The sequence below is a fragment of the Arvicanthis niloticus genome, chromosome 15 (genome assembly GCF_011762505.2).
Source record: "Arvicanthis niloticus isolate mArvNil1 chromosome 15, mArvNil1.pat.X, whole genome shotgun sequence".
Lineage (NCBI taxonomy): Eukaryota > Metazoa > Chordata > Mammalia > Rodentia > Muridae > Arvicanthis > Arvicanthis niloticus.
In genome coordinates, this window is record NC_047672.1 from 39,021,409 (window position 1) to 39,036,603 (window position 15,195).

At 36.3% G+C, this 15,195-nt stretch overlaps 1 protein-coding gene across 9 annotated transcripts in view; it reads left to right on the forward strand.

Moving 5' to 3' along the window:
• The window catches only part of Cadps2 (calcium dependent secretion activator 2), a 499,527-nt gene that overhangs the window by 371,121 nt on the left and 113,211 nt on the right, over window positions 1–15,195 (forward strand). For all 9 annotated transcript variants that reach the window (XM_076913647.1, XM_076913648.1, XM_076913651.1 and 6 more), the window contains exon 14: window positions 11,244–11,345. In XM_076913647.1, coding sequence (XP_076769762.1) covers window positions 11,244–11,345 — 102 coding nt within the window. The remainder of the gene's footprint in view (window positions 1–11,243; window positions 11,346–15,195) is intronic.

Genomic DNA, 15,195 nt, shown 5'->3' on the forward strand with positions numbered 1-15,195 from the left:
TCTCCCCTCTGCCTCAAAGGTTTACATTCTTATTTTTTTCCTTGTCATGGATCTTATTTTTTTTTCCTTTTTCTTAATTGTTCCTTCCTTGATTTGGGGGCATTTTTTTTTCTACCTTGCTTATTCATAGTGGCTCATACATTTAACGAATGGTTTGAGACTCTGTACTCTCCTAAATGTTACCTTTACAGCATACTAGAAATTTTCTATGTAGGAAATATTAAAGATTTCCTTTCAAGACATTTTGATCATTCATTAATTTACTGAGAATTGAACTCAGACCTCATTTTAATATGTGATCCGTGAGCTGCCAATAAGTTGTGGCGATTTCATTTATGGCTAAGTATGTGTCAAATATCAAAATTCTAAAGATGCTTCAGAAATGTTTCCTGTTGCTTTTTTTACTTCGAAGTAGTTAGTGCAGGCAGAACCCACATGGTCCATGTCCTCTAGCCCTTTTCAAATTGTGCCTGTTAGATATATGGGGTTATGATCATGCTGTGTAGAAATCTGCCATTGTTATTATGCCTTCTATGTCTGTGTGTCTTCCTTTTTGTTTTGGGACTGTTTTACTATGTATAGTTAATCTTGAAATTCTCCAGTCTTCGTGTGAACATTACTAGAGACCTTTATCATAATTAGTGTTGGTCTTGTGTTAATGTTATTTACACAATTATTTTCACTTGCTTTTTCTATTTGTCTCGTATGAGTTTGTACATTTGGCGTTTCATGCAAGATGAGGTAACTTCTCTTTATCTCTTCACTACCTTCCTTGCTTATGAGCTTGTACTGTATGGTTTCCAGCTGTATAACTTGTTTTCTTACTATACAAGTTGTTAGGTATTATTTTTAATATTTTAGAATAAATATTTGCTTATATTGATTGATAAAATTAAAAAAAAATATGCTCTAAGGTATTATTCTTTGAAATTTCCCATAAGAGAGTCTATAGTTACTGAATATTTCTACCTGGAAATTCCTTTCTTTCACCCTGTCCTTTAAAGGAAGCTTTGCTGTGTGTACACTGATATGCTAATGATCATTTTCCCTCAGAATTTGAAGGCATTGCTAATTTTTCTAACTACCTTTATTGCTTTGAAATGTAATTAACATTCTGTTCTCTGCCTGTGCTTTTACAAGGGAGTGTGAGAAGATAGATCTGTTCGTTATAATATACCAACTATGATACCTCTTTTCATCCCTTCTCAGTAGTTTCTGTGTGGATTTGTGATCCATCAGTGCTAGTTTGGGGTAACTGGATTTTTTTTTTTTTGACTCACCCTGATTGAGATATGAAGAAGAGTCATGTTCTGGAGTACTGTTGTATTTTTAAACGCTTTCTTTTCTCCATTCTATTCTCCTCTGAAACTCTAATCTACCTATTTCCCATGTAGAAGGCTTTTTTATCTTCTATCGATAGATCTCTAGTGTCAGGTAGCATGGTGGATTGACACCTTGGTGGTGTGTACAACATCAAAGAAGATAATCTGGCATCTCAGTGGACTATATGCTGTTTAATATTTTCAGTTTGCCTTGTAATTAATGAGTCCACAAACTTGGTTCAGGAGGAGAGAAGGGGAGGGGAAGAAAAAGTAAAGGGGATATGTTTTTAATTATCTGAAGGAAACTGGCACTGTTGTGCAGAAGCATCTATGAGCATGCTTTAGGTGAACGAGTGCCATGTACTGTTAGCGCTCTAATTGGAAGTGTAAAGCTGGGGCCTAAAAATGAGATGGACTAAAGCCTCAAGCAATAGCAAACTTAATTCAGAGCATCAGTTTATATTTTGAGGGTATTCTAGAGGGCTAAACAAGGACAACTTAATGAAGTTCACATGAGTTTGGGCTGTATACATTCAAGAGGACAACCCATGCTTGAAAACATTTTTGAATAACAAAATGACAAGTAATCTGGAGCAAAGCCCACTTCTGTTTACCACACCTGAGAGGGGCCAAAAGCACAATCCAGAACAATCAATGCCAGGGAGGAACACAGGCTACAAGACTCTTGTCTTGGTTACTTGGAGTTTTGTCAGAAACTCCCAGAAATCTCACACAGCATCAGTCATGGACCATGTTCAGACACTGTGGAATGCTCAAAACCATTTTTTGTTGTGATAACACTTAGTAGAATTAATAGTTGTTAAATGTTTTAATTGACTCAATGGAATGATTTTATGATTCATGAAAATGAATAGAACTACATAGCAAGATGGCTTTCATTTTAAGAATAGAACTTTATATTGAAAAGAATAAAGCTTTAACATAAAACTTAAAATAATTCTAACAAATGATAAAGACTACTGTTAATGCTGCTGTAAAAAAGAAATGGTTTCAAATGCTACAGGTCAGATTGTATGTATGGCTGTCATCCTTTTTTAAACAGCAACTTTACACTGCATCAAATAATCAAGTATATCATGTTTAACTTAGCATTTACTCTAAAGACATTTCCCAAAGAAAAATACATGTGACTTAAGTCCCTACAATACAAAACTAGTTATTAAAGTATGATTTGTAGTAGATAAATTAGAGAAGAAACATCCAAATTGGTTCTAAAAGAGAATTACATGAATATGCCATCTGATGAAAGGCTCTTTCATTAGAACAGATATGTTAGAATATTTAAGTGATTTGTGGAATGTCTGCTAATATCATTAAAATTATAGAATTGAATAATATTATGTATCTGTAGATTTATTGAAAAAATAGAATGATATTTATAAGACAATACTTCCATTTATTTCTGATTGGTATTCTATAGGAAATTTGTTCTTTTTATTTTTTTGAATTCCTTGTCTCTAGCTGTCTATAAAGATATTTAAAACACATTATATTTTAAAATACAATATAAAATATAAGGGAGCCAGTGATTGATTGATAGATATTTAGACAGACAAATAGATGACAGATGTAGATAGATGATAGATGATAGATAGATAGATAGATAGATAGACAGATGAAGATAGATATTAAATAACTCTATAGAGAGATCTTTCTCTTTTTAATTCAAATTCTCTTGACATTTTGTTTCTCTTGAATTCTAGAGTATGTACATCAGTGCTTTTAGTTTGAATTAGTCTAAAAAATATATTGCCTTGTTTGTTCCCAAGAGAAACTAACTAACAAACAACTCTTTGTCTTTGGCACAATCTAGAAACTCCAGCAAGTCTGATATCTTTAAAAACTCTAATTTCTGCTTTCAGTGTTCACAATCTCCAAGAAATCAGAATGTACCAAAAAATGCAAAGAAAGAATTATAAGAGAGCAGTCTCTATAAAAAGAGAGTTGGGGATTGCATGAGAAGGGCTGGAGGCAGGAAAGGGAAGGGGTAAATTATTTAATTATATTTTAATTCAAGAAAATTAAAAAAACAGCTCTTATAAAAGAAAGAGACTATGATTTCGGATTTTCATCTTCATAATTTTTCTTATAGAATATCTTTCTCCCATCTCAGTAAGAAGGCATGGATATAAATATAACTTTAGAACAGGAAACAACACTGTCTCGGTAATGCACACTCATCCAAATGCTAGGTCATTCTGATTGAAACAATAGGAAATGTTGCAGGTTCAGAAAGTAAGAAGGGGTTTACTGTCTCTTGTCCTTATCATCCCCCACTACTCCTATTCTCGAACTGTGACTCCCTGGCCCTTCCATTCTGTTCACAAATGGATATTGGTGGGAAATACACCAAGTGCAAAGTGGCTTTCCCTGCTGTGCTGCAGACAGAATTGACAATTCAGAAATACCACCCTCTAGGTGTCTCCTCCTTTCTCACTCTCTCTAGGGGAAAGTAAGATGTCATACATTCCTCAGAGTTGAACGCAGGTAACAGGAAGCCTGTAAGAATTCCAAAGCACCCTACACTGTAACATCTGCCTTCTTGTTGCTTGCAAATAAACCCATAGTTTACCAAACCAAGATGCACAGACTTACCTGATGGGTGGTAGAAGTTATGGAAGAAATTCATATCATTGATAAAATCAATCTGTTTTCTAAATAACATTGCTTTTTGCCTATTCATTCAATCCATGGTTTCCAAGCACTTGGTATCTGTATATGCCTAGAGATTTGAGGCTCACTTATCCCTCAAATACCTAGAAGCTGTCCAGCTGGAAATGACCATGAAAAATACAGTAGTTTTCAGGAACAAAACATGAGTTCTTGGATACTAGGTGGTGATTTTTAAGCAGTAATTAAGAGGAAACCCTTAGTTAGGTGATTTTTAGAAGTACTGCTTAAATTTCAACAGATTCCACTGCCAGTAGACGTCTCAGATACTTCATACTATTTTACTATGAACTTCAGAGAGGACAGCATGATTTGTGTTGTATAGAAGGTGGCTTGGATCTGTTCATGCTATACTTCTAGAGTATCTCCAGGGATCATTGTCCCTTACAAAGTGTTTTGGAAAATGTGGAGAGTAAATCATCTGTGCTCAAAACTGCACATAAATGGGTCTTAAACATGCTAAAATTATTTGCCTCTGGGATTTTTTTTACTATGAAACAGAAGTCTAGAATGTGTAAACAGCAAATTGCACAGGCACAGAAAGTGAAATTGCACTTCTTGCCCATCCATATCTGAATATTTAACTAGACACTTAACTTTCTTTTCTACCTAAACACTGAATGCTATAAAGCATTTTTGTCCCATTTTCTCTCAGGCTTTTTGAAAACTGTAAACTAATTAGCCTTCCTTTTCCTTTGTAAGCACTTATTGTATATTCCTCTCTTTCCTATCATGTTTTCTTAAGATTTATTATTTATGTATATGAACACTTTATTTACATGTGTGCCTACATGACAGAGAGCATCAAACAAAAGAGGTAATCCCATTACAGATGGTTGTGAGCTACCATGTGATTACTGGGAATTGAACTCAGGACCTCTGGATAAGCAGCCAGTGCTCTTAATCACTGAGCCATCTCTCCAGCTTCCTATGTTATGGTTTTTAAATCAACTTTCTTATCTGTAGTTTACATTTACTGGTGGGAAAAAAAGGCAAGACAAGATGTCTATTGTATATGAATATTTTTTCTACTTTTAATCACTGTTGTGAGGCCATTTCCTTGAGATAAACCTCCATCTTGGTGGGAGGCTTATTGAGACTAAGGGTGTTTTATACTGAGGAAAAACATTCCATCCTGTAGGGACTCTCATTAAGCCCAGGGAATAAACAACTCAAAAGCCTCAGGAATTCCCTGAAACTGACCAGATACAGTAGGTCTCTCATTGCTCAAGCTTATGTAAGTGAAAAGGACTGTTGAGAGATATTCTCAGATAAGCTCAGCTGCTTTTAAGAGGCTCAAACCATCTGAACTGCCTCAAAGAGACAGTTGTGTGGTGTTTCCAGGTTTTGTAAGTTGTCACCCATACTAAGGTGACCTTTTGGTGCCTTTGGCTACCTTTGGGGCTTTTTCTACTACTATAAATAACTACTGACACATAAAACTCAGGTTTGGTCTGTTATTACTTGTCTGTCTTGGGTGAATAGACACTTGTTTAGGTCTCCTCCTCAAGAATAGTGTCATGCAACATCATAATCTGCCATGTTGACTAATACCAGAAGTTGAAAATACCTTATTCCATAGAAGAATTATCAAAACTATATAACCCTCATGAGTTATGATAATGTATCTGCATTTCAAATTAAAAAGTATTTTCATTGCCTGTATGCAGATATTATGTGCATATAAGTATCTGTGTATACAGACATGTATGTATGTGTATGGGTGGGTGGGTGGGTGTGGGTGTGTGTGGTAGGTTTTTTTTTTTTTTTTTGAAAATAGAACATGATGTGTAGCTACATGGAAGAACAGACTCAGTCAAGGGCAGAAGGTTCTAGTGTATGAGTTTTGTCATTTAGTAATCTTTGGAATATGATAAACATGGACACAACTGTATTCATTATTTAGGTACTTACATTACAAGAAGGAGCTTTCATAGTTTGACTTCATCTGTAATTAAAAAGATTTCCACTTCCAATCTATGTTTCATGCTTTGCTTGTGACTCAAGCCTCTTTCACAGAGCACACTGCTTTTATTGAAATCTTGTTCCTTCAATTAATATAGGCCATGAAGGAAAAAATGTGAGTATTAAATCTTGATCCATGACAATACATTTTCTTCTAAATACTACTTTAATATCTGTCAGCCATAAAGTTAAACCACAGTTAACATTCGGGTCAGGAGATTGTTCACTTATGTTAGAATTTTAAATCACCACATTTGACCAGTCTTTTTACCAATGTGAAAGATGTATCATTATTTTTCCCTTTTTATACCTTGGGAGAAGAATTACCTTCTTGAGATTTAAAGTAAATTAATTTGAATATAACAGAAATGACAAGTAAACACTAGAGATTTTCTTCTAAGTCTAAACAGATGTTTCCCTTTTTTAGAGTGCTTTTACCAAGAGTACTTCAGCTAAACCCCTGCTCCTGTTTGTTTGCCTTTTACAAAACTTTCTATTATACAATTCTGTGATATATACACACACACACACACACACACACACACACACACACACACACACACACACATATATATATATATATATATATATATATATATATATATATATATATATTCATTCCAAGTCATTTAAACTCTGCTACCACTACTAAGGAATGGCATGCATTGTCTAGCCTCTAGATCTCTAGATAGGTAGTATGGTTTCTGTGCTCTTCTACCTGGTCCAGTTAATCTTACATTGAGTTGCATCCCTTTGTTTCATCAGTATGTTTACAGAGGAAAGTCTTTCAGCCAGCTTGTTAGATACCAGAGATAAAGAGGCAAAACATAAATAATTAGTTTATAATTTACGTCATAATAGCAAGTGGTCTTATGTATAGTATGCATGGGGGACTCGGGGAGCAGGCTGTGAAGATGAGTAGTTAAATCTTCATATAGGACGGTGAGACCAATTATGAGGCTGGGGTGGGGGGGAGGACAGACAAATGAGGAATGGGATCACTGATCATGTCATAGACCAATATGAAGGCTCTGACTTGTCAAGGTGTAATGGTGTGATTGTTTACAGTGTCTTGAGCCAAAAAGAAATGTAAAAGTATTCATAAATAGTAATATTCCTAGTACTTGACAAAGACAGGGTTGAAGGAGCAAGACCAAGAGGGCTGGAGCATTGGTCAAGGGGAGCTGGTCATGGCTGGCCCCACAAGAACAGTGGGGAACCTAGTGAGGAGATGGTTGAATTCTAATAAATCTATAATCTTTATTCTAAAAAGTATTGTGGTGTTTTGAGGTGGCTTGGTGATAGAAACACTAGCTGCTCCTCCAGAGGACCCAGGTTTGATTCCTAGCACCCACATGACAGCTCACAAGTATCTATAACTCCAATTCCAGGGCATTCAACACACTCTTCAAGCCTCTGAGCACCATGCATGCATTTAAAACACAGATATACCTGTGCAGAAAATATTTATATGCATAAAATAATAATTAAATAAAAACTATTATTCTAATGCTACTAAAACCCATTCATAAACTATAACTGGTTTAAGATTTCTCTCAGGGCTTCTGTGAATACATCACTTATGATGTATTAAAAAAAAAAAAGCAAGGTTTTGGGGAGCTGGAGAGATGGCTCACCTGTTAAGAGCACTGACTACTCTTCCAGAGGTCCTGAGTTCAATTCCCAGCAACCACATAGTGGCTCACAACCATCTGTCATGGGATCCGATGCACTCCTCTGGTGTGTCTGAAGAAAACGACAGTGTACTCACATACTTTAAATAAATAAGTAAATCTTTTAAAAAGGCAAGGCATCAGGACTTTCATTGTGAATGTTGTCAATAAGTGAATAAGAGGCATTGTTTTTAAACTTGCTAGGCTTTACACTTTCCACCATGTATAAGTAATGTAGGAAATACCTGGTTTAAATACAAATGTTTAAAATGCTTCCTGCAGTATTGCTAGTCAGATACCCCAGGGTTGAGGAGGACTTTATTCTCTGTTCTGCATTATTTTTTAAGACAATAAAAGAGAAAGCAAGTAAGGTGTGGGTACTTGAGAACACTGGTTTCAAATTATAGGAAACACAGGTTCAAGTCCAGTCTCTGGCTTCTGCAGTTTCGGAGAAGTAGCCTCATCTCCCTGAACCTCCTCCTCTCTTGGAAAGTACAGACCGGACTATAGAGAACAGTCTGTTATTCTGCAAGTAAAACATCTTACCCAATACTGAGTACATAGTTTACATTCTGCAATTAAGAATTCTAATGTTTCTTTTGACAAGAGTCAGTAGAACATTGCTGACAACACAAGAGTCGCTTGCCTTTATTATTAAAATCCTTAAGCTTTTCCCCCAAGGCTTGATTGCAGCCAATTGTCATTCATTACTGATAACCTAGATTACAAGGCTACCTCATATTCCTAATATTCAGTAGTTTGCCTTATACAGTGTACATGGGGGCGAGGTGGATAAAGGCAAGTTCATATCACCCAGTGTATTTTACCTGTTTGATTTGTACTTGGTAGTAACGAAGTCAGCAGACTGACAGAATTCTGCTGTGCATTGTACTATTTATCCCCTCGAATCTTGATGCAAACCCTTTCATGCCTCATCTCTCTCACTGTTCCTTACCTGAAACCCTATTCTACCCTGCTAGATAAGCAGTACTCTATCACTGCCAATCGTGATGTCATCAGGCAGTTGAAACAAGAATAGTCACTCAAATTCACCATATAGCATCTGCCAGAGAGCCATGCTCATCATCCAAATGAATGAATAAATGAATGAATGAAGCTCCTTGGTCTTTTACCAAATTGTCAATGCCTGCTATGAAACAACCTGCTGTAACTAGCCAATAGAATGCATTCTTATTGCCATCGGTGTAACAATGTACTCTAGGGCTAGTTAAATCTGAATACCCAAATGTGGGGAGCCGACAGAAAGCAGCTATCATCCTTGCAGCCATCTTGAGCCATATACCCTGAAAAGAGACTTGCTTACAGTAGCCTACAACAGCTGAGCACACTCTGATAACATCTTGGTTTAGATACCCAGGATCTTCCCTTGGGTGTGTGAGACTTAAAGGTATGTGACTTAAGGGCGTGACTTAGAGATCAGATTTAGAGACAAGACCGAAGGGCATGACTTAAAGGCGTGGCTTAGGAGTGAGACATATAAAAGGCGAGAGGCAGACAGAAGAAATTATTATTAGGTATTAGGTACTTGGCACTTGGAGGAAGAACTTGGATTTAGACATTAGGCACTAGAACTTGGAACTGGAAACTTGGAACTTGAAGGGACTAGAAACTAGGGACTAGGACTTGGGACTTGGACTAGGAAGAGAGACTGAAGAATAAACAGGATTGAATCACACTCTGTCTGGTCTCCATTCTTCGCATCCGTCCTTTCTCTCTCTCTTGCTGAACCCCGACCCATGGACCAGAGCAGCTTGGGGCAGTGCAGGCTCTAACAATTTAGCCCCCAAGGCTTTTTGGCAGTGTGGGTTCCAACACCGACAGAGTGGTCTGCAACTTTTTTGACACCCAACGTGGGGTAGCTCAGGCTGCAACACCCAAATTAACCCTAATATCAGGTTAATGACTTAATAAAACTCTCAGGTGGTACTGGAGGTATAGAGACAATACAGTGCTTGCCTAACACACACAAAGCTCTAGGTTCATCTCTGAGAGCCACATGGCCAGCACAAGAGCACCTGTAATCAGCACTTGGGAAACAGATCAGGAATTCAAAGACACTTTTGGCCATATAGGCCGTTTGAGACCACTGTGGGATACATGCAACCCTGTCTTTAAGAAAACCAAACCAAAACACTGAAATGAGGAGAATTTTTTTGTGATCATTGTCACAAATGGTTACTAATAACTAATAAAATTGTCTGGTTTTTTTTTTTTTTAATTAACTTTGGCTTAGTAAAAGATGATTTTAAAACAGTTATGTGAAAACATTTGATTCATTTAATACACAACACCAGCATTAAAATGTAGTTGCCTGCTGGATAACTTACCCATTGACATTTTCTCCCTCCTACATGCAAAACCGATGCCAGTGTTTTGTTATTAGTTTTTTCATAATTAACATTCAAAATCCATTCTTACATGATAAATGTAACTGGTGTGTTATTTTAAATGTAAAATTAGATATTACCTTGTTTAGAAATTAATTATAATTGCAAGAAATGTTTTCAAAGACTAGATCCCAACAGCATGTAAATTTCTGAAGTAACAAATTATTTATTGTACATAAGAACAAAGTCCTCATACTTAAATGATGCTTAGATGTGACTAGAAGATCAGTATGTCAGTAAGGTTCAAGTATAACTTTGAAATTAATTGCTTTTGTCCTAATTGACTAGTTAACAAGCATGAAATCTATATTCATGCATGTGCACACACACACACATGGGAAATATCAAATTAAAACCTTGTTTGTAAAGTAATTCCAACTATTTCTCTTTACATTTAATAAATCTTGTTGTTACCTATTTTATACATAAGCATTAGTATTGATACTTAGAATAATGAGAGCACATCTTTAGGAAAATATAATCAGTTAAAAATAAGCTAATGAGGAAAATGCCTGCTGCCCATTCACACACCAAAGATATTCTTAAGTATCTAAGATTTAAAGCAAATGTAAGATGAATTAGCATGGACAGTTTAACTTTATGTTCTCAAATGTCATGTGACTGCTCTACAGCCAGATACAGAATTTTTTTGACAATGTTCTAAATATAATTTGCTAAATGCATCTTATCTGCTAGTTTCAGGCACATATATTTATCCAAAATTTCTGTTCCTTACAAAATTTAAGTATCTCCAGCCTCGTGTTTTGTACACTTCCGTTTGGAAGAGAAGCAGTTAAGATATTTCCACTGGCATTCAGTCTGTTTTTATAATAGTCCATTCAGGGAATAGGCATTTAATTGGTCAGATGTTTAATTCCACTAGAGAACATTTTCCCTAGATTTTCAAGGACTAGTTATTGTTTTCTGTGTATCTGGGAACTATTTATTGTCAGCATTTACCTTGAAGACTGTCTAAGAGAATAAACCCATTCCATTCATCCTAGGTCAAAACCGAAGTAAATGGCTACAAATACTTCCATTAAATTTCCGGTGTAAACACGGCAAATGCTAACGTGCCTTTTACTTGATTCTTTGGATGATTTAGGGATATATTTGTGTCTATAAAAATCTTTCAAGGTAAATAATCTCTTAATACAAATTGCTGACTCTCATTTCTTTTTCAGGCCTGATGGGATTGGAACGGTTTCAGTGGAAGAGAAAGAAAGATTTGAGGAGATAAAAGACCGACTTTCTTCGCTTTTAGAAAACCAGATCAGCCACTTCAGGTGTGTATTGTCTTTGAGCCAAGTTTCTGTTTTTCCAGTAAGGCTTTATCCTCCATCCTCCAAGACATTGTTGTTGTTGTTGTTGTTGTTGTTAAATCTTGCCACTAGTCAGTTACTAGTAGGTTCCATTCGAGTGCAGTGTATGATCAGGTCTTCATTGTGCAGTCATTTGTTTCCACTGTTTTTGTAGCTCAGGCATTCCTGCTGTAGTGTCAGCTGTAGCTCATGCTTTTCCTCGGCATTTTCATCCTTGCGTAGTTTTTTTTCCATCTCAGCCCTAGAGACTCCTCTTTCTTTCCTCTACGCCACCAGACAAGCAGTTTCCTACAGTGGGGGGTATTCCCAATTTTTCCGCTAAAGAATAGTCTAGAGTATCTTAACTATTATATGTGTTTTTCACTTGCCCTACTGTAACATGGTTAATAATTTCATTGCTTAATCTATTAGATATCTTTGCATTCGCAACATAAATCATAGCACCTAGTGCTCCTTGTTCTGAATGATTGGACTTGAATACTAAGAATCATTGGCAGAATGAAAGATAAACAGCTTGATAGTATTATTGCCCTGGTTTTAGGTAGTCTCAACCCAATGGTTAGAAACATAAGTAAAAATATGCTAATGTATTTTCTTCTATCCCCACTCTTATTAGACTGTATGAAGTATTGTTACATCAATTAATTATGTCTTATAGAATCTCTAGTATGTTGTACTTGTACAATTTCGAATCATTTCAAAAAAATTAAACTTTATGGTTATACATTCCCACCAACTTGTTATTTCAATTTGAGAGTGAAGAATGACTTATAAACCCGCTGAAAAGTACATGTACCCCAGGGTTCATTACCAGTACAGTTTTTCTATGCCAATATCAATCTACGTTAGTTAATTCCCCAGAGAAGGTGATGGTACCTAGACTGAGGTAGAGGGAACAGAAACATCACCCATGGACAAAAGTTACAATAGGAAGATCTTATAAACCTATGTTGTAAAACATTAATAATAACATGCCTCTCCCAACTCATATACCTGACTGTCCCAAAGCTAGCAGCTATTCAGGCTTACTTGTTGCAAGCATCTTCTTCTAAGGGTTTTACTAGCCCAAGAGCAAATGCCCACACCTTTAGATAGTTAAGACTTCCCTAACATCTTAGCAAGAGGCACCTTCCTCAAGAACTGTCATCTTTAAGATCTGCCTATATGCACACAGCTCTTTTCTCTTTCTAATAATATACATGATCACACATGTTCAACAGACATTTGAGTATTTAATATGGGGGAAAGAGCCCATGTCATGTGACTAACAAAGGGAGGTAACGATTTAGAAATAACAAATATTGTATGGGGAAAGGGAAAATGGAGGAATGTTATTGAAGTCTTTAGAGATGTTTTAAAAAGCCAAGGTATCTATCTATCTATCAAAAATGAGACTGGGAACTTAACACTTGAAGTAAGAACTCTAGAGATGGTATGAAAATGTTATGCATGTAACATAGGTACACACCGCTGAGAAGTTAAGTGTATGAAAACTTCCAGAGGTACAACTGTTCTCCTGTAGCTCTATGAACCTCAGAAAAAACTGAACTTTGACTTTACCACAGAAAGGAACTTAAGGATGGGACCATATAAAACAAGGCTAGAGTTTATTAAAAATAATAAAATAAGAAGGCACTCCCACAGGTGTGGATGTGGACTTCTCCAGAGTCAACTGTTTTCAACTCCAGACGCATATATATGCTCCTGGTGGTTTCCAAGCGACATCTCAAAGTTTGTTAAAAACATTCTTCTCCTTTTTCAGTCTCTTTTTTAAATAAAGAAGACTATAGGGTGTCTCTGAAGGTACCATGGGTGGGGTTTCAATTGATAAGTTAAAACCATCATTAATTGTACTGTATAAGAGTATTTTACCTTAAATGCAGTTTCTGGTGAGATTCCTAGAAATGTGTAGTTTACAGCTAGGGAAGGGAAACCACCACATAAAGTCTCATGTGTCATTTATTGCCACTTTAACATCCTTGTTTGAAAATAATCACAATACAGAAGAAATATTGTCCTTGCAGCAAACTTTGTGTTGGAAATCTTGGTTTGCCCCTGACTTAGCCAGAGGCTTCAGAGGGATTCTAAAGTTAAGGCCCTTTTCTTTTCCCTTGTCCCCATAATTGTTTTTATTCTGCCTCAACATAACTCGAATAGTAAAGGATAACCACAAACAGTGAAATTCACTAAGCAGAAAGGACAAGACCGTGTGTGATGGGGAAAAGGAGACCTCATCATTCAAGAGGAAAGTACTCAAAACCGCGGTCAGGTCCAGCATGGTGGCCCAAGCCTGGAGTCCTAACACTTGAAAGGATGAAAAAGAAGAATGAGGAGTTCCAGTCCAGCCTCAAAAAGCAAAACCAAAAGCCTCTTAGCATAGATACAAATCAAAACAGCAAATCTGAACATTGAGAAATGGGAACTTTCAAATGCTGTGGTATTAAACCCACTCTGGAAACTAGGTTAGTGGGTTCTTGAATTTATAATAAACACCTGTTGTGAATGGGACCTATTTCATGCCAACACATTTTCCCAAGTGAAAGTAAAGTCCACATAGACCAAAGAATGAATGATAGTCCATACCAAAATTGTTCATGATTAAATGAAAATTAGCCACATGAATATTGAAGACTAGATAAACAGTGTCCATATGGAGTGGTACAGCCTCCTGGACGCTGTTATGTTCCCGTCTTGATGATGCTCTATTGAATCTATGAACCTGCAAGCCAGCTCCAATTAAATGTTGTCATTTATAAGAGTTGCCTTGGTCATGGTGTCTGTTCACAGCAGTAAAACCCTAACTAAGTTACATACACATAAAAAAAATATACAAACTATATCCTCATAGATAAGATTCTGGACATGTGATCTCATCCAAAGATAGAAAGTTAATCACTAGTTGCCTGGCGTAGGAGGCCAGGTCATAAATTCCCTCGCCTCTGCTGACACTTAAAAAAAGCAGATACAATGTAACATTTTTAAAAAATTTCATCATTTAAATACATGCAAGTTATTCTAGATCACTCCACTACCTAGCACTGAGGGCTGAAGATATAGCTCGGCAGGTGACGCTTGTGTGTCACATGTCATATCCTGAGGTAAATCCACATCACCCAAAAAAATAAACAATGAGGGATTGATTATCTTTCATAACAGGACATTGATAGCCTATCAAAAACTGAAAACTCAAGAGGTAAATATACAAGTGCACGGTCTGAGGATAAAAAGTCCAACTGTTGAAAGAATCAGCTAAAACTTGAACTTTTTCTCTTTTCCAAAACACAGAAATTACTTGGGGTAAATCAAAGCAAACATACAGGACTCAAGATGTATATTGAAAAAGGCCTGTTAGAGAAAATGTGCAGGGCACATAGAATTTCAGTAAATATTACTGCTGCATTTAAGTAAGGAGGGGAGTGGTGCTTTAATCATAGAGTGGGTCTAAAATAGCTTATTTATCTGTAAAACTCACTTACCAAAGTGGGAATAAGATTGGCTTCAATTCACTCAGATTAGGTATTAAATGTGACTGAATTTTATTCAATAATTGAATGGTTTCCACTTTGCTTTGCTGTTGCGTAGCTGTCAAGGGGGAGGGAAAAAAACCAAAATATTTATCCTGATGGGAGGCAGAACAAAATGATTCCCGTCTTTTATAACTTGCTTTATAAAGATTAATTAAGCTTCCGTGTGCAGTTATTTTCTAACCGGTATTGATTCCGGATTACTCTAAATGTGCTGAATTATTTACACACCCTGCACAGCCAATGCTAATTCAGAACATACCCATGGGGACCTCAGAGCCCTGAAATGC